A 17,281-nucleotide genomic window follows, 5' to 3' on the forward strand; every position below is an offset into this window, starting at 1 on the left:
TGACTCAGAAATAGCCAAATGGAAGAGATGCACAAAGCAAGGTTAAGAGAACAGTCTGTGCCTCCTTGGAGTGCACCACACTCCCTGAATCTCTGCATGTCCACCAACCCAGAAGCCCTTTTTCAAATGGAGGTATCATTACTCAGGCATGGCTGATTAACATTTGCTACTGGTGATTGAACTCAATCTCCAGCCACTCTCCCCTCCCCAGGTCAGGGGGATGAAGCTGATGGTTCTAACCCTCTAATGACCTGGTTGGTTTCCCTGGCAACCAACCCCATCCTCAGGGGCTTTCCCAAAACTACCTTATTAACATAAACTCAGGTATGGTTGAAAGAGGCTTGTTATGAATATCAATATACACGTCATGGCTCTTGGGAAACTCAAGGGCTTTAGGAACTCTGTGGCTGAAACGGGATGAAAACTAAATGTATATTTCTCATTGTAGGTCACAATATCACAGAGTTTACCTAGTCAACAGGAGAATTGGAAGGTAAATTTAAGAATATCTACCAGAAAAAGAGGCAAATGGTAGTTGAGAAAAGAAAATTACGGGATTAGTGGAGGCAGTCCAATCAGAGTGATAGGAATAGCGCCAAAGCAAAGACAGGAAACAGAAGGGGGCTGTTCCTTAAAAGTTCCCAAACTGAAGGATTTGAGCCTGTATCTAGGATGCAGAAAACCACTGTGTGGGTAGTACAGTGAGTGAAAGACTCACATCAAGGTACATCACTGCAACATTTGAGAACACCAAACATAAAGGCAATACCCTAAAAGCTTTCAGAGAGAACAAAGAGAGAACACACAAATGATCAGGAATCGGAACAGCTTTGGGCTTTTCAACAGCAGCCCTGGAAGCTGAAAGCAGAAAAAAAAAAAAAAAAACCTATGACTTCAAACATTTTAAAGGAAATGTATTTCCAACTTAGAATTCTATACCCTGCCAAGCTATCAGCGAGTAGAATAAACACATTTCAGACGCGTATCCTTCAGGAAGCTCCTAGAGGTCTGAGTTTAGCAAAATAAAAAGGATGAACCAAGAAGGGAGATGGCACACATTCCAGGGAGACGGCAGGACCACAGGAGAAAGGAAAAAGTCGCTTGGGATGACCGCAGAGAAAAGCCCAAGACAACAAATGTATGCAATGGGTTTAGAGAGCAATCAGTCCAGACTGGACGGAAGAAAGGGGCTCCGGGAGCGAGGGCTCCAAGATGTGTTCGAGCCTTTGGAAAATGTTGACAGGAACGTGGCAAACAGCTGTGGGTTAGTAAAATCTACACTCAAGAAAAATACCAGGTGAGCAGTGACTCAAGGGAACAAAGAAAAGATAGCGCGAGAAAGGAGGCCTGGTTTGCGCAGTAAAGCAGGCCCACCCGGAGCGTCCACGCGGCCGTCGGGGGCCCAGTCTCTGCTGGCCTCGGGGCAGGGAACGCCCGGGCGTGGTGCCCCGATACGCCGCGCCCCAGCTCCGACCCAACTGGGGCCCGAAGCCCGCCCATCCTCTTCCCGCCCCCGCCGGCCGCGGCCTCCGTCTCCATGGCAACGGACTGCGTCCCCAAACCCGGCTGCGCCACGTAGGGCCCGGGGAGGGCGACAAGCGCCGGCCCCGGCCAGTGACGCACTTCTGGCAGCGGCGAGGCTGACGCTCTCGCCTGCTGGCGGGCCCCCCGGGTGTGCTCGGTACGCCGCCCCGACGGCAGCGCGTGTCCTCGCGCCCTCCCGGGCGAGGGGCCCGACCCCTCCGCGCCCAGACACTCGCTGCTCGGCCCCGCATCTCCGGCCTCCGCCGCCCTCGAGGCGCACCACACGGTGTCCGACGCGAACGCGCCCTCCGTCCGTGGCAGCGCGGAGCCGAGCCCGCTCCCCTCCCGGGAAGAAGCACTGCAAGGTTCTCCCTCGTTGTGCGGCGCCGACTCCCTCACGCCCGCGCCGCCCCCTGCGCCCGTCCTGTCAGCGCGGCCGCGAGGCCTCCTGGGAGCTGTGGTTCGGGCGCGCGTCCCAGCCCCCGCCCCGCCGGGCGGCAGACTACAACTCCCGCCGGGCCCCGCGGCCGCCGGAGCGCCGGGGTCTCGGCCGGCGGGGCTGGCGTGCCGGGCAGCTGCTGGCCGGGGCCGAACCGCTAGCCGGTGGCGCTCAGCAGAGGCCGCCCGGCCGGCTGGCGGACAAACTCTGGGCTTCTCGGCCTGAACCCCGCCGCGGGCGGGAGGGACGCACACTTCCGGGCAAGTGGAGGGGCGGCGGGGCGCCGAGGCCGGGGAAGGGTCCGGTGGCAGCCGGCCCGGGCGGCTCTTCGAGTCGGGGGTGGGGGGGCGGGCGGGCGCACCCGAGCGTGGGGCGGGGTCAGGCTCCGGGGGACGCCGGCCCCGCGCTGCCCAGCCCGGCCTGCAGTGCAGAGCCGGGCCGCGGTGCCCCTGCTCCACGCCGGGCGGCAGGCGGTGGCCGGGCGCTTGCGGGCCCTGCGCGCCTCCGACGGTGGCCGCAGCAGGAACGCGGCGCCGGACAGAGAGCCCTTCAGCGCCGAAGGCAGGCCCCTGGGGCAGCTCTGGCGTAGCTGGCGGGCCGGGGAGCGGGGCGCGCAGTCGGCGGGCAGCGCCAGGAGCGAACGGGCTGGCTCCAGCCGCCGCGGCCGTGTCGGAGGTGCTCACCGTGCGCCTCGGCATCTCCCCGCCGCCACAGGGCTTGCGCTGAAGCTCAGCAAGGCCGGCGGCCAGTCTCCGAACCTGCAGCATTAAGGCTGCAGTCAACAGTGCCAAGGCAGCGGGTGGGCGACCGACTGGATAGCCAGACAGGTGAGCTCTTGACGGGCTTGTGGCCGGCTGACACTTTGGATTCGGCGCTTCTCGCCGTGGGTTCTGTCTGGTGCCATGTCGGAGGGCTCAGCTGGTTTTTGAGCGTGTGTGTGTGTTGTGGTGGTGGTGGGGGGTGCTGATAAATAATCCTGCCTCTCTTTCCTGAGTTCAGAACCAATTGAGGAAATGAGCAAAGGGACCTGGTGGGCACCGGTGGCTGAGGATAAGCCAGCCTAAAAGGGAAGCCCTGGCAAACCTGGTCCTCCTGGCAGGTCCCCTGCTCTTGATGTTACATTTTGCTTGTTGCTCCAGATGCAGCAAGTAGTTGAATGTCATGCTCCTGCCTGAAATTACCCCTGTGCACTGGTAGGGGCCTGACACCCAGTCTGCATGGTGCCCAAGGGCATCCATCTGGGTGGCTGAGACTGTGTTGATCACAGCCCTGTCCCCCCCTTGAGCCTCCCCCAGCAGCTGTCTTCCGGCCAGGCAAGGCCGGTTTCCCGGCCTCCCCGCTCCCCGTTCCTAATGGGCCAGACCCCGCGGACTCCCATGATATGCACCTCTGTCTTAGCCCGAGCTGCCACATGACAGGAGCCTGTGATTCACCAGGTTTTGCCATTTGATTGAGCCACACGTGGTGTCGATTCAAACAGCGTCATCGGGCACAGCCAGAGGCTGAAGGAAAAGAGCAGCTTTGCGCGGTGGGCGGTTCTTGGTTTCATGCAACTTTATTCTTCCGAATAAAGGCAGTTTGCCAACTTCTTAGCTAAATGTGATTTATCTTTACAGATTTTTAACATTTTTCCAATAAAATATACAAATAAGGGAAACACGTTGCTTTCCACAGTGTCCCAACATGTGGTTTGGAAATAGTTCTGGCCTAAGGAGCTGGCAGCTTCCTGTGAAAGGAGAAGCCAGTAGCCCGCAGAACAGACCCGGTGTCCACTGGTTTGGTTGAGATGGTAACTGCCTCAGGTGTAAAACTGCCTTCTAAAAACCATCTTTCCCCAGACTTCCTTGCTGGCTGGCACCTGTTTGGTCTGCTGTGCTCTGTGTCAGCCATGGCTGCTAGTTCCCAACAGGAAGTCTTGCTGGCTGAGCAAACTCGTGACCCTGGAAATAGCAGCTAAGTGTCTGGGATGCTGACACGAAGCCCTTGTGTTCCCAGGTAAGTCCTGCTTCGCTGAAGCACATCTGTGCCCGCACCTTGCACACTGACCACCTCGGGCTCATTTTAAACATTCATAGTGACAGTCTCAAAGGGATCTGGGTGCCAGCCAGGGGCATGGCCTGTAAACTGAGGGAGATGGCAGGGCACAGTGTTTCTGGAAAAGGAAGAAAAAGAACTTTCTGGGAGGATTTCCCACGGAAACAGGGGCCCCATACTCCCTAGTCCCGTGGATTTTGTCGCCGCCTCCCTGCTCCAACCCCGGTCCGTTTCCCTCTGGGTGCTACCTGGTGGGACCTTCTGAGGTGAGGTGCTGAGCCCTGGCCTCAGGAGGGCTAGGGATCTGATGTCACATGGAATGCAATCACCCACGTGCTGGGCTGTGGGGACGACAATGACAAAGGCCGGGAGATATGTGGGAGGAAGTGGACAGGCCTGAGAGTCTGTTTCCCATCTCACGGGGGTCCTGGAATGCTGAGCTGAGGTGTCTCTGAGGTGGATGTGCCTGAGGGTGGCAGGGGGCACGTGGAGCGGAGATGCTTTTAGGCAGCCCCGAGACCATGGCACGGGGAGCCAGAGGGGAAGGACGCCCCTACTCTGCCCATCCTCCCAAGGGTGCTGGTCTGCAGGGAGAGGGCCCAGGCTCAGCGTTTCCTGTATGGTCTGGCAGGCTCCCTTCAGGACAGCCCTGGGGAGGGTGGCAGTTTGCTGGCCAGAGCTGGATGAGAACTGCCTGGCTGTGCTAAAAATACTGTATGCGAGAGCAACACACATTGGTCAGAGGTGCCCTTGTCACAGGCTGGGTGACCCCCATGTCTTGTTGAGACAGTCCCACAGCATATGGCCAGTGGATCTGTAGGCCAGCAGACAGGCAGGTGTGGCAGCTGCCCAGGAGGCTGAGAGGCTGGGCTCAGAGATGGCATGCCACCCTGGCCGCAGAGTGACCACAGCTCGGGCTTGTGGCACTGCGGTCCTTTCCTGCCTCAGCCCTTTCTTGGATTGTGGGGCCAGTTTCTGGGCTGCCCAGATGGGGTGGCCCCCTCCAGCAGGGGCCTCTAGTTGAGTCCCTCTGCTCGCACTCATTTGGGTCTGCGGTTGCCTGGACCGCTATGGCTGACTTTGGCTTAGCAGGAGTGTCTGGGGAGAGTGAGGGACAGTGACCATTTAGGTGGGCTCCCAGCAGGAAGGAGGGCCCACTGGGACCTGGTGGGGCTGGGGGGCGGGGGCAGTAGGCCACGAGCTCAGGCTGTGGTGCTGTGCCTGAGTCAGGCGCGCATGGCTGCAGCTGATGGGGAGGTACCGGGTGGCCCAAGGCCTCACGGGGACGGCCCGCCATGCCTGGCCAGCGAGGTGGCTCCCAGGGACCCCTCCCTTGTTAAGGGCCTGCCTCACCCATCAGTCATGGGGGCCTCTTTCTGGCAGGTGTATGTGTGGCTGTGCTGGTTGGAAGGACGGAGGCTCAGGGCCCCATCTGGGTGCGGAGCGCAGCGGGGCGGGGGCCGAGACGGCAGGAGAGGGAGGCCCTGGGCACGGAGAGCTCTTCTAAGGAAAGGTCCTGCTTAGTCCCTGGGTCGGGAAGGTTTTTCTTTCAAGACTCCCCCATTGCTGTGGGAGTGCTGGTGGTCCTGGCGGGGTGAGGAAGGAGCCCAAGCAGGGAGCCTGCCCCGGGAGGGGGAAGAATTTATAGGAGACCAAGCTGGTCATGCCTCTGAGAACCTGAGGGGTTGTTTGCTCAGACACTTGGCTGTGCAGGGGTGGGTATCCCAGCCCTATAGGCAGCCCCCACCCCCGCCCCCCATCCTGTGCTGGATACAGACCTCAGAGTGGCGCTGAGTTGGGGGTGGACCGTCAGACAGCTGGTGGGTCCGGGCCCTGCTGCTGGCAAAGCTGCCCCTTCTCACCCACCTGTGGCCTCAGCTGGGTGGGGGAGTTTCCCCGCGCTGGCCAGGCCTGGGGTGCTGAGGTCGGTGCGTGGCGGGGCAGGGCCCAGGCAGAAGGGTGACGAGGCTTCCCCCCTGTTGCTTCCAAGCCCTGGGCTAGCCTCTGTCCTGTGGCTGAGCAGGGCCTGAGCCCTAGCAGTTGCTGGTAGCGTCTGGCTCACTCCCCAGCTGTGCCCCAGCCGGACTTGGCCTCCCTTTGCTGCCAGGAGCTCTGCAGCGAGACTGCTGGGTCACTCCCAGGCCTGCCTCAGGCTGTGCCCAGCCTGCTCTCCCAGCCTGGACACAGAAGGGCGCGTGAGACTCTGCCATGGGCACGGTCTCTAGAAGTGGAGTGGGGACTGTGTGCTCACGACCTCGGAGCCCTGGGCCCTGTCCTCTTCAAGTCCTGTTGATTTTCCCTCCTGGCTGTCAAATCCATTCATCATTCATGTTGTTAAAACACTTTTTGAAGAATCATGTAACACAGATCACAGGTTCTAAGTGATGCAGGTTTGCAAGTGGACGTGGGTAGCCAGCACCCAGATCAGGGGACGGCACATTCCCGGGTCCCGAGCCCTCTCCACTGTCTCCCGACCAGCTGCAGTGCCCTGGATTGGCTTGTCCGGCTGGTGCACTTCCCATGAGTGGAATCAGTGGGCATGCGTTGGTGAGCTTCGCCTCCCAACTGCTGCTGTGTGTGGTGTGGCGGGCTCCTGCTCACTTTGAGAAGCTACATTTCATGACCCAGTTCACCCTTGAGGGGAGGGGGCTGTCTCCGAAGGCCTAGCAGTGGGGCCAGCATGACCTTGTGGCACTGTCCGCCGGCCTGTGGGGTGTGGGTGAGTGTCGCTCCTGCGCAGGGGCCTGGTGACCGGCTTGAGTGTGTCTTAGTCGTCGGGGTGCCGGTTGCAGTGCTTACTGTGGTCTGGAGTTGTCTGCTTGTTGGTAAGGTTGGGAGGCACGTGTCACACATCCTGGACGCACATCCTCTGTAGGTGTGCATGCTGCACACAGGTTCTTGGGTTGCTGCCCCTCGGTGTCTTCAGGGCCTGATGTGCAGCAGGTCCTGGCTTCGGTGCAGCCTGTCAGGTCGTGCACAGTGTGTTCTGAGAGCTTTACTGCCTTACCTTTCACGTTGATACCTGCATTCCAAATCGTTAGTTTTTAGACATGTGTTGATGGGCCGCTGTGTGCTGACCCTCTAGAGCCACATATACTGGCACCTGCAGGCCGCTGTGGGCACCCACTGAGGGACCAGACTTGTACCCTGCTTCTCCGGCTCATCCAGGGCAGGGGCCCACAGCAGCTGCAGGGCCTTTCCAGAGGCGTCCAGCCCTTCCTTCCTCCAGGACAGGTGCACACCGCCTGGTGGCCGGCCTCCCTGCTGCTGCCCCCAAGTGGCCTCCCTGGGTCTCGCACCTGTGCATCACCTTCTCCCGCCCAGCTCTCCCTGGCAGCTCTCCCAGAACCGGTGTGGCTTGAGGGTGCCCTCTACCCGCAGGTCCTGAGCAGCCCCACCCGCCATGGACCCAGACCCCCAGGCGGGCGTCCAGGTGGGCATGCGCGTGGTGCGCGGCGTGAACTGGAAGTGGGGCCAGCAGGACGGCGGCGAGGGAGGCGTGGGCACGGTGGTGGAGCTCGGCCGTCACGGCAGCCCCTCAACCCCCGACCGCACGGTGGTTGTGCAGTGGGACCACGGCACCCGCACCAACTACCGCGCAGGCTACCAGGGCGCACACGACCTACTGCTCTATGACAACGCGCAGATCGGTGCGTGCGGGTCCGGGGGGCGGGCAGGCATGGGGGGCCCTGCCCTGACATGCCCCGCCCCCAGGTGTGCGCCATGCTAACATCATCTGTGACTGCTGCAAGAAGCACGGGCTGCGGGGCCTGCGCTGGAAGTGCCGCGTCTGCTTCGACTATGACCTCTGCACACAGTGCTACATGCACAACAAGCATGACCTCGCCCATGCCTTCGAGCGCTACGAGACTGCCCACTCGCGCCCGTGAGTGTCGCTCCCATGGCCACGTGCAGGCTGCTCTGGGCCCTGCCTGAGACCCTGGGGCCTCCGAGGCCTGGACCTGCTTCCGCTCACCACACCCCGTTCAGCGGGACCCACCGTGAGCCACCTCCTCAAAGAGTGGCCATGGTCACGGTCACCCCAGGGGCCTGGGCGGTGACACCAGCCCTCAGCTGCTGCAGAAGGCAGTGTGTCCACCCAGCGGGTCTGTGGAGGTCGGTCCTGTGGATGGGGGTTCTCCTCTGTCCTGGCACCACCCTTAGAGCAAGGACTGGCTCCCCAGTGGAGCTGTGGTGGGGGCGCCAAGGGTGGTCTGCAGGTGGCTGAGCGACACGTGTCCCCTGTGGAGGCCTTGGCCTGGCAGAGGGCAGCCTGAGCCAGGAGCCAGTCCCTTGGCACAGCAGGGGAGGTGCCACTGGCCTAGCTGGGAGGCTCCTTTGCTGGAGCCTGGGGGCATCAGGCTGGGGGGGAGTCCACCGGACCTGCACCCCCCCACACCCCCTGGGCTGTCACCCTTGTCTCCTTGGGGCCCCCCACGCACAAGGAGGGGTGTGTGTGGCCTATGTTCCAGCTGCCCACATCCGGTGTGGGAGCAGGCTGGCTGGTGCCATTTCCATGTGCTGAGTCCTTCTGGGTCCAGCCTAGTAGACGGCGCCCGGCTCCCTGGGAGGCGACAGTTGTGGGCGATTGCCTGGGGTGCCCTTCAGCCTAGCATCAGGGAAGACCCTGAAGGGGCACTGTCAGCATGCCCACTCCAGACCCAGCGCGTGGGGGGCACTGACCTGCCGGGCATGGTACCTGGGGTCCTGTCCCCACCAGCCCAGCAGGTGGGAGTGGAGCCAGGGGTGGAGGAGCAGGTCTGGGCAGAGCGGAGGGCCTGGGACCCACTTGCTCTCTTACAGGGTCACGCTCAGTCCCCGCCAGGGCCTCCCGAGGATCCCACTGAGGGGCATCTTCCAGGGAGCGCAGGTGGTGCGGGGCCCTGACTGGGAGTGGGGCTCGCAGGATGGTGAGTGGGGGCCAGCGTGGGAAGGTGGGGGCGGGGCTGCTGCAGGGCTGTGGCAAGGCCTCAGCACGGGGCCAGCCTGCCGGTGGGGATGCTGTCTCCCCAGGAGGGGAAGGGAAGCCAGGCCGCGTGGTGGATATCCGTGGCTGGGATGTAGAGACGGGCCGGAGCGTGGCCAGTGTGACGTGGGCCGATGGCACCACCAACGTGTACCGCGTGGGCCACAAGGGCAAGGTGGACCTCAAATGTGTGGGCGAGGCGGCCGGAGGCTTCTACTACAAGGAGCACCTTCCCAGACTCGGTACGGCCGTCCCCACTGACGCCCCTGCCAGCTGCCGCCTGCCCCGGCGGAGCCTCAAGCAGGCTGTGCCCGAAGGGAGGGGAGGAGCGCCCCTGAGCAGCTGCCACTTGCCCCCAGGCAGGCCGGCAGAGCTGCAGCGCAGGGTGAGTGCTGATGGCCAGCCCCTCCCGCGCGGGGACAAAGTGAAGTGTCTGCTGGACACGGCCATCCTGAGGGAGACGGAGGAAGGGCATGGCGGGGGGAACCCCAGGACGGTAGAGGTGAGGCGCCCCGCTTGCTGAGCCTGTGCCCCCCCATCCTCTGGACCCCCAGCCTCCAGGGCCCACCGCAGTTTCTCAGCCAGACAGGCCCCGTGCACTGCTTCTCGGGCCCGTCCCCCTGGGGCTCTCCAAGGGGCACAGGGCCAGCCTGAGCCATCCGCTTGCTTCTGCGTCCCTCCTCCACATGCCTTCCTCTAGCCCTGGAGGAAGAGGGAGGACCCAGTGGGGCCGAGGGGACTCATTTCTTGGAGACATGAAGGGACACCAGGCACCACTGGAGGCTGTGGTGGGAGGGCAGGCAGTGTTTGTCCTGAGAGCCAAAGGACAGCTCTGAAGTGCTCAAGGCGGGAGGTGACCTACTTGGGCTTGGTCCCCTGTGGGTGCGCATGGGGCACGTGTGGGTGCAGGAAGGCCATCAGGACAGGGCAGAGGGGCAGGGCGGGCACAGTGGCAGCTCTTTGGGAAGCAGGATTTCGAGTATTTCCACTACGACTGACCAGGGGATGCCCTGGTCACTCATGGCCCTTGTCCAGGCAGGAGCTGGGTTCAAGGCCAGGCCTGCCTGTCCTGCAGAATCTGGTGGGGCACGCTCCTGCTCCATGACCCGGGACGGTCCCCTCACGTGCCTCTCTCTCACTTAGCACAACTCCTTCTGGGTGGGCGATGTGGTGCGGGTCATTGGTGACCTTGACACTGTGAAGCAGCTGCAGGCCGGGCATGGCGAGTGGACAGATGACATGGCCCCTGTGAGTCCCTCCTCCCCTGCCTCCCACACGTCCCCAGAAGACGTGACTGTGACCCCACCCTCTCCCCACATAGGCCCTCGGACGCATTGGGAAAGTGGTGAAGGTTTTCAGAGATGGTAATCTGCGTGTGGCAGTCGGTGGTCAGCTGTGGACCTTCAGCCCCTCCTGCCTGGTGGCCTACCGGCCTGAGGAGGACGCCAACCTGGACGTGGCCGAGCGCGCCAGGGAGAACAAAAGTGGGGGCAGCCAGTGGGGTGGCTAGTGGGAGGTGGGGCTGCCTCCAGCCTCCACTCAACCTCAGCCCTGCCCACCCCCAGGCTCCCTGAGTGTCGCCCTGGACAAGCTGCGAGCCCAGAAGAGTGCCCCAGAGTGCACAGGGAGATTGGTGGTGGAAGTGGCCCTGGGCAGTGTGGCCCGGGCCTTAGACCTGCTGCGGAGGCACCCAGAGCAGGCGAGCCCCCGAGACCCCGAGACCCCATCGTCTTCCCCACCGTCTTCCCCACAGCCAGCCAGCCCCTGGGAGGGGCTGAGCGCCAGGGATTGACATTCTGGCTCTCCGGCAGGTGGACACCAAGAACCAGGGCAGGACTGCCCTGCAGGTGGCTGCCTACCTGGGCCAGGTGGAGCTGGTGCAGCTGCTGCTGCGGGCACGGGCGGGTGCAGACCTGCCAGACGAGGAGGGCAACACCGCACTGCACTATGCCGCCTTGGGGTGAGGTGTGGGGGAGGGGGGGTGGGCCGATAGGCCCAGCCGGTGGGCATCGTACCACTCCCACTTCTCTCCCATCAGGAACCAGCCTGAGGCTGCCCGGGTGCTCCTGAGCTCAGGGTGTGGGGCCAACGCCCTTAACAGCACCCGGAATGCAGCTCTGCATGTGGCTGTGCAGAGGGGCTTCCTGGAGGTGGTGAGGGTCCTGTGTGAGCATGGCTGTGACGTCAACCTGCCCGTGAGTGCTGGGTTCTGTAGCCCTATCCCTGGGACCAGGGAGATGGTGGCAGTTAGCTCCCCAGAGTGACCCACCGGCCCATCCCCACAGGATGCCCATGCCGACACACCCCTTCACTGTGCCATCTCAGCGGGCACCGGTGCCAGTGGCATTGTGGAGGTCCTCACCGAGGTGCCAGGCATTGATGTCACTGCTACCAACAGCCAGGGCTTTACCCTGCTGCACCATGCATCCCTCAAGGGCCACACGCTGTGAGTCTGGGGTGGGCCCACAGCCAGCAGCCAGGCTCCTGGCCTGCACTGGGCCACTCTGGGGACACCTGGGCCCCAGACACGGCATGTTGCTCCTGCAGAGCTGTCAGGAGGATTCTGGCACGGGCACGGCAGCTGGTGGACGCCAAGAAGGAGGACGGCTTCACAGCATTGCACTTGGCCGCTCTCAACAACCACGGGGATGTGACCCAGGTTCTCATCCGAGAGGTGGGGACACAGGGTCTCGGGCCAGCTGGGAGTCAGGGCCCACCTGGGGTCCCGGGCTGAGCCTGTGCTGGCCCCCCTCCCTAGGGCCGCTGTGATGTGAATGTGCGCAACCGGAAGCTCCAGTCACCACTGCACCTGGCTGTTCAGCAGGCCCACGTGGGGCTAGTGCCCCTGCTGGTGGACGCTGGCTGCAGTGTCAACGCTGAGGACGAGGAGGGGGACACGGCCCTGCATGTGGCACTGCAGCGTCATCAGCTGCTCCCCCTGGCAGCCGACCAGGCTGGGGGGACCCCAGGGTCCTTGCAGCTGCTGTCCAGGGTGAGGAAGTGTAGATCTGGATGCTGGAGAGGTGGGCCGTGGTACCTAGCTGCAGGCTCCTGGCAGGGCCAGAGCAACTATCCACGTCCACTTTCCCCGACGGCACAGGCACCCAGGCCTAGGGCGGTTGTGGGGCACCTGTGGTTTGTAGGAGGCGTCTTCTGCAGCAGCGGGGCCAGCACCTCTGAGATCCTGCACTGGGGCCGGCCTGGGAGGGGGGGCGGGGCCCGGGGGGGCTAGAGTCTCAGCCTGGCAGGGGCGCTTTTTCAGGCGTGCCTCTGCGTCCAGCGGCCTCACACAGGGAGGGGGTGCCCACGCCCGAGGCCGGCTGCCAGAAGGGACGCCCCTGAGGCCAGGGGCCGGGCTGGCGCTCCTCACCGACGTCTGTCTGCCGCCAGCTACAGGCTTCGGGCCTCCCAGTCGGCGCGGAGATGACGGTGGGCGCGGCGGTCGCCTGCTTCCTGGCGCTGGAGGGCGCGGACGTGAGCTACGCCAACCACCGCGGCCGGAGCCCGCTGGACCTGGCCGCTGAGGGCCGCGTGCTCAAGGCCCTGAAGGGCTGCGCCCAGCGCTTTCGGTGAGCCCGGCGGGGCGGGGGGCGGGGGACGCTCCCTGGGCCCTTTCAAGCCCCTCTCCGACCGCAGGGAGCGGCAGGCGGGCGGCGGCGGGGCCACGGCCCCGGGCCCGAGGCCGGGACTCAGCACCCCCAACACCGTGACGAACCTGCACGTGGCCGCGCCGCCAGGGCCCGAGGCCGCAGAGTGCCTAGTGTGCTCCGAGCTGGCGCTGCTGGTGCTGTTCGCGCCGTGCCAGCACCGCACGGTGTGCGAGGGTGAGTCGGGGGGCTCGGGGGGCTCAGGGCGCGGGCGCGGGCGCGGGCCCGCCCAACTGCCGCCGCCCGCCCCGCCCTGCCTTGCCCCGCAGAGTGCGCGCGCAGGATGAAGAAGTGCATCAGGTGCCAGGTGGTCATTTGCAAGAAGCTGCGCCCAGGTGGGTGGCGGGGCGGGGCGGGGGCGGGGCTCCCCCGGTCCCGCCCCTGACCGCGACCCCGCCTGCAGACGGCACAGAGGTGGTCCCCGCGACCCCCGCGGCAGGCCCGCCGCGGCAGCTGGTGGAGGAGCTGCAGAGCCGCTACCGGCAGATGGAGGAGCGCATCACCTGCCCCATCTGCATTGACAGCCACATCCGCCTCGTGTTCCAGTGCGGCCACGGCGCGTGCGCGCCCTGCGGCGCCGCGCTCAGCGCCTGCCCCATCTGCCGCCAGCCCATCCGCGACCGCATCCAGATCTTCGTGTAGCCCCCGCCCCGCCGCCTGCCGCGCCCCGGCCTCGTCCCGCCCTCGCAGTCGCGGGCGCCCACCCTGAGTTTTATAAAAGGATTCTCGGACTTCATGCCTGGTGCCTGCCTGGGGCGCGGGGTGGGGGGGCGGGCACACGAGCCTGGGCGCCGTCCCCGCCCGGGTGCCGCCCCGCCCGCCGCGGGCTGTCGGGCCTGCCAGCTCCGCTCTGCGCTCCGACAAATGTGTCGCCCGGCCCCCGGGCTCACGCCGCACTCCTGCCCGGACCCTGGCCGCTGGGCCAGGCCGTCCTCTGGGCCTGGGGTCGTGGGCGCGCCTGAAGCACTGGGTGGGACGGAACCGCAGTGCCCGCCCAGGCCGGGGCCTTCCCGCGACCCGCAACATTCTGCCCCGGCGCCCGCCCTTCTTTTCTTGCGGGGCGGGCCGCGGAGACAGGCTTCCACCGAGGCAGGACCCGGTTCTGGCGGGTGCACTCCGGCCAAGCGGGGAGTCTCGGGACTGCCGAGTGTGGGAGGCGGGCACACGGGCCTAGGGCGGGAGCGGCCTTTGCTGGGGCAAGTACTTAGCCAGGAGAAGTGGAGCGCTGCCCACGGCCGGCTCAGCGGCCCCGCCGGCCCGGCGCTTTCCAAGAACCACCCGAAACGCTACCCCGGAGTCTCACGGCTTCCCGCCATCCACTTGGCGCCGTCCCCGCCGGCCGGGCGCGCCGCTGTCACTCCGGGCTCAAGGCCTGGATGGAGCGTGGCGAGGCTCGGGACCCGGGGCCTCGCTGGGCGGGGTGCCTCCCGCCCAGCAGGGCCCACCCCCTCTCCCCTCCCTCGCCCTGTCGCTCCGCTCTAGCGGGCCTCTCGGTCCTGCGTCCCGGTCCCCCAGCCCCAGGGCGCCCTTGCGAGCACCCAGCCTGGCTCCGCTCCTGCCCCAGCGCAGCCTGAAGCCCGTGCCGTCGAGTCTTCCGGCCTCAGGACACCGCTCCCACGCGACAGGTCCATCCGGCCCTCGGGCCCTACCCCGAAACACCTGGCTCCTCCCCTCGCGCGCTTCCCCCAACGCCAGCGGGGTCCCTCCCTTCCGGCACCCCTGCCCCTTCCCCTCCCGGGACTCACCCGCGTGTCCCCTCCGCTCTCGCGGGGATCCCGTCAGGCCGGCGCCAGCGGGACGTGTCCCGAGCTGGCCCGAATGGAGGCTCCACGTCCAGGTCTCATTCGGTGTCCAAGGGTTGGGAGGGTGCCACTGGGGAACGAGCCGCCGAGTCACTCGCAGACCCCCGCCGGCTTAGGGACCCCAGCTGGCCACCCTGCCCCAAGCCTGAGCCCCTGGCGTCTGTCTCTTCCCTCGCGGAAGGGGCCCTCCTCGCCTCCCCTCCCCAGCTGACCCCGCCCAGCAGGCCCTGCCCAGGCCGCTGCCAACGACCCGGAGGCCCTGGGTCCGCACTCCCCAGGCCGGCGGCGGCGGGGTACTCCCGACAGCGGGACGGCCAGCTGGTTCCCTTCAGGGTCGCTGCGCCTCCCGGCCTCCCCGCCACCCCTCGGCCCCCCACCCCGCCCCCGGCTGTAACCCGAGCCGCCGGCAGCGCCTACCCGCCCGCCCCTCGCGGCCCGGAGCCCCGACAGCGAGTCCGCAGGCGCCATGGGCCGCGGGGCCTGCGAGTCCTCGGCGGCGTCGGGGGCCCGCGCCCAGGCCGGCCGGCTGGGCGCCGTGCTGGTTGCGCTGTGCCTCCTGCCCGCGCTCGTGCTGCTAGCCCGGCCGGGGGCCCCGGCAGCCCGGCCCGCCGCGGGCGCAGCGCAGGTGAGAGCGGGCCCAGCGGCCGTGTGTCCGCGGTAGTGGGGGCGGGGGTGACGCTTCTGGCCTCCAGCCTGCCCGCTCCGAAGTGGCCTGAGTGAACTTTTTTCTTCCTGGCTGTAAATACAAGACTTGCTTGGGGTAGGAAACCAGAAAACGCAGAGACCCAGAGGGACCTCTGAAGGCACCCCCACTGGGCACCCCGCCCCATTTCTTTACAGCCCCTTTCCCCGGCACTTTTGGATCTGGGGACAGTTCCTACTGCCTCCCCACAAGCATTTGCTTCCCTTGAAGGGAGACATTGCTGTGCCCCACCCCGCGGGTGTCCTCCCCACCCTGGGCCCCAGCCTGATGCCCCCCAGTGCGCCCCGCAGACGCCGCTACACGCTGACTCCAGCCAGGCTGCGCTGGGACCACTTCAACCTCACGTACAGGTGCACCCCTGACCCTGGGCAGGGAGGGTAGCCACAGGCTGGCCGCCGTCCCTGACATCGACTCCTGCCCCAGGATCCTCTCCTTCCCTCGGAACCTGCTGAGCCCTAGTGAGACCCGGAGGGGCCTGGCTGCCGCCTTCCGCATGTGGAGTGAGGTGTCCCCCTTCAGCTTCCGCGAGGTGGCCCCAGAGCAGCCCAGCGACCTCCGCATAGGTGGGCACTGTGCCCCCTCCCCTGCCTTGTCCCATGGCCCTCTCTCAGCCCTGTGTTCCCCCAGGATTCTACCCAGTCAACCACACCGACTGCCTGGTCTCTCCACTTCACCACTGCTTCGATGGCCCCACGGGCGAGCTAGCCCATGCCTTCTTCCCCCCGCATGGCGGCATCCACTTCGACGACAGCGAGTTCTGGGTCCTGGGTCCCACACGCTACAGCTGGAAGAAAGGTGACACCTCGCCGGGCCTCCCGAGGGACCCGGTAGGAGGGCTCAGGGCCCGGCAGGCAAGGAGGGAGAGGTGGTGAGGCGGCCACAGGCCTGGGTTCCAGGAGCCCTGAAGCTCCCCGCCCCTCCCCCGGGGCTCCCCCCTGCCCCCGCCCCCTTGCTGCCAGAGACAGAGCTGGACCTGCATTCCTGGGGGCCGAGCTCACCGCCTCAGCGGCCTGGAACATTCTTATCTGCCCATGGCCTTGCTGAGGGAGGCCTGAGGCTGCACTGAGCCATGTGCAGGGCCAGCGGGTGGAGGGAGGAGGGCCGGCCGGGGCTCGAGGCGCTGACCTGGAGGGGTCTGCAGGCGTGTGGCTCACTGACCTGGTGCACGTGGCGGCCCATGAGATTGGCCACGCACTGGGCCTGATGCACACACAGCACGGACAGGCGCTCATGCACCTCAACGCCACGCTGCGCGGCTGGAAGGCACTGTCGCAGGATGAGCTGTGGGGGCTGCACCGGCTGTACGGTGAGTGCCCTGTGGGCTGGGGGAGGTGGGCCTGGGGGGCGGCAGCCCTGAGGCCAGGCTGCCCTCCCGCAGGTTGCCTGGACCGGCTGTTTGTGTGCGCGTCCTGGGCCCGCAGGGGCTTCTGCGACACCCGACGGAGGCTCATGAAGAGGCTCTGTCCTAGCAGCTGTGACTTCTGCTACGGTGAGGCCGGTCCCAGTCTTGCTGGTCTGGGTGGGGCAGGCCGAGATGCTGATGCGCCCCCTGCCCGTGACCTGTGCAGAATTCCCCTTCCCCACGGTGGCTGCCACAGCACCGCCCCCCAGGACCAAAACCAGGCTGGTGCCCGAGGGCAGAAATGTGACCTTCCGCTGTGGCCGGAAGATCCTGCACAAGAAAGGCAAAGTGCAGTGAGTGACCTGTCCCGTGACACCTGGTGGGGGCGGTGGCGGCCTAGGCTCTGCTTAGCCCTCCCGCCTCCCCGCAGCTGGTACAAGGACCAGGAGCCCCTGGAGTTCTCCTACCCTGGCTACCTGGCGCTGGGTGAGGCGCACCTGAGCATCATCGCCAACGCCATCAACGAGGGCACGTACACATGCGTGGTGCGCCGGCGGCAGCATGTGCTCAGTACCTACTCCTGGCGGGTCCGCCTGCGGAGCTAAGCGCCTACCCGCTGGGTGAGGCCACCGATAAAGCACTTTCTCTCTCAAGTCTCTGCGCTTTCTTGGGAGGGTGGGTGGCCGGTCTTGGGCCAATGGGGTGGGGCCACCCAGCCCACATGGAGCCTGGGGCCGAGACTTCCCCACACACTTCTTTGGGATGGGGATGCCGTCCAACCAGCCAAGATGGGCTTTTCCAGGTGTTCCTGGAGAAGCAGGGTA

At 65.4% G+C, this 17,281-nt stretch overlaps 2 protein-coding genes across 10 annotated transcripts; both read left to right on the forward strand.

The window, feature by feature from the left end:
- Positions 1–2,055: 2,055 nt before the first annotated feature.
- MIB2 (MIB E3 ubiquitin protein ligase 2) lies at positions 2,056–13,341 on the forward strand. 7 transcript variants are annotated; one of them, XM_036999600.2, is made up of 21 exons: positions 2,057–2,223; positions 2,678–2,790; positions 3,802–3,958; positions 7,379–7,430; positions 7,566–7,647; positions 7,712–7,883; positions 8,801–8,907; positions 8,983–9,205; positions 9,327–9,465; positions 10,107–10,211; positions 10,285–10,447; positions 10,529–10,662; positions 10,775–10,923; positions 11,002–11,158; positions 11,249–11,409; positions 11,511–11,637; positions 11,722–11,955; positions 12,354–12,532; positions 12,600–12,787; positions 12,880–12,945; positions 13,014–13,341. In XM_036999600.2, exons 4-21 carry the CDS (start codon positions 7,401–7,403, stop codon positions 13,250–13,252), a joined length of 2,655 nt encoding a protein of 884 aa, XP_036855495.1. In that variant the 5' UTR covers positions 2,057–2,223; positions 2,678–2,790; positions 3,802–3,958; positions 7,379–7,400; the 3' UTR covers positions 13,253–13,341. The 7 variants fall into 7 exon arrangements, with proteins under 7 accessions (XP_036855492.1, XP_036855495.1, XP_036855489.1 ...); XM_036999594.2 differs by having other exon boundaries at positions 7,379–7,647; XM_036999596.2 differs by having other exon boundaries at positions 2,058–2,223; positions 7,379–7,647; positions 9,011–9,205; positions 9,323–9,465.
- A 1,194-nt stretch (positions 13,342–14,535) lies between these two features.
- Positions 14,536–17,110, forward strand: MMP23B (matrix metallopeptidase 23B). 3 transcript variants are annotated; one of them, XM_017661990.3, is made up of 8 exons: positions 14,536–15,037; positions 15,326–15,465; positions 15,539–15,678; positions 15,743–15,910; positions 16,257–16,421; positions 16,494–16,604; positions 16,684–16,810; positions 16,888–17,110. In XM_017661990.3, exons 1-8 carry the CDS (start codon positions 14,879–14,881, stop codon positions 17,060–17,062), a joined length of 1,185 nt encoding a protein of 394 aa, XP_017517479.2. In that variant the 5' UTR covers positions 14,536–14,878; the 3' UTR covers positions 17,063–17,110. The 3 variants fall into 3 exon arrangements, with proteins under 3 accessions (XP_017517479.2, XP_036855498.1, XP_036855499.1); XM_036999603.2 differs by having other exon boundaries at positions 16,714–16,810; XM_036999604.2 differs by lacking the exon at positions 16,684–16,810.
- Positions 17,111–17,281: the final 171 nt, after the last annotated feature.

Source organism: Manis javanica, chromosome 4, assembly GCF_040802235.1.
Source record: "Manis javanica isolate MJ-LG chromosome 4, MJ_LKY, whole genome shotgun sequence".
Classification (NCBI taxonomy): domain Eukaryota; kingdom Metazoa; phylum Chordata; class Mammalia; order Pholidota; family Manidae; genus Manis; species Manis javanica.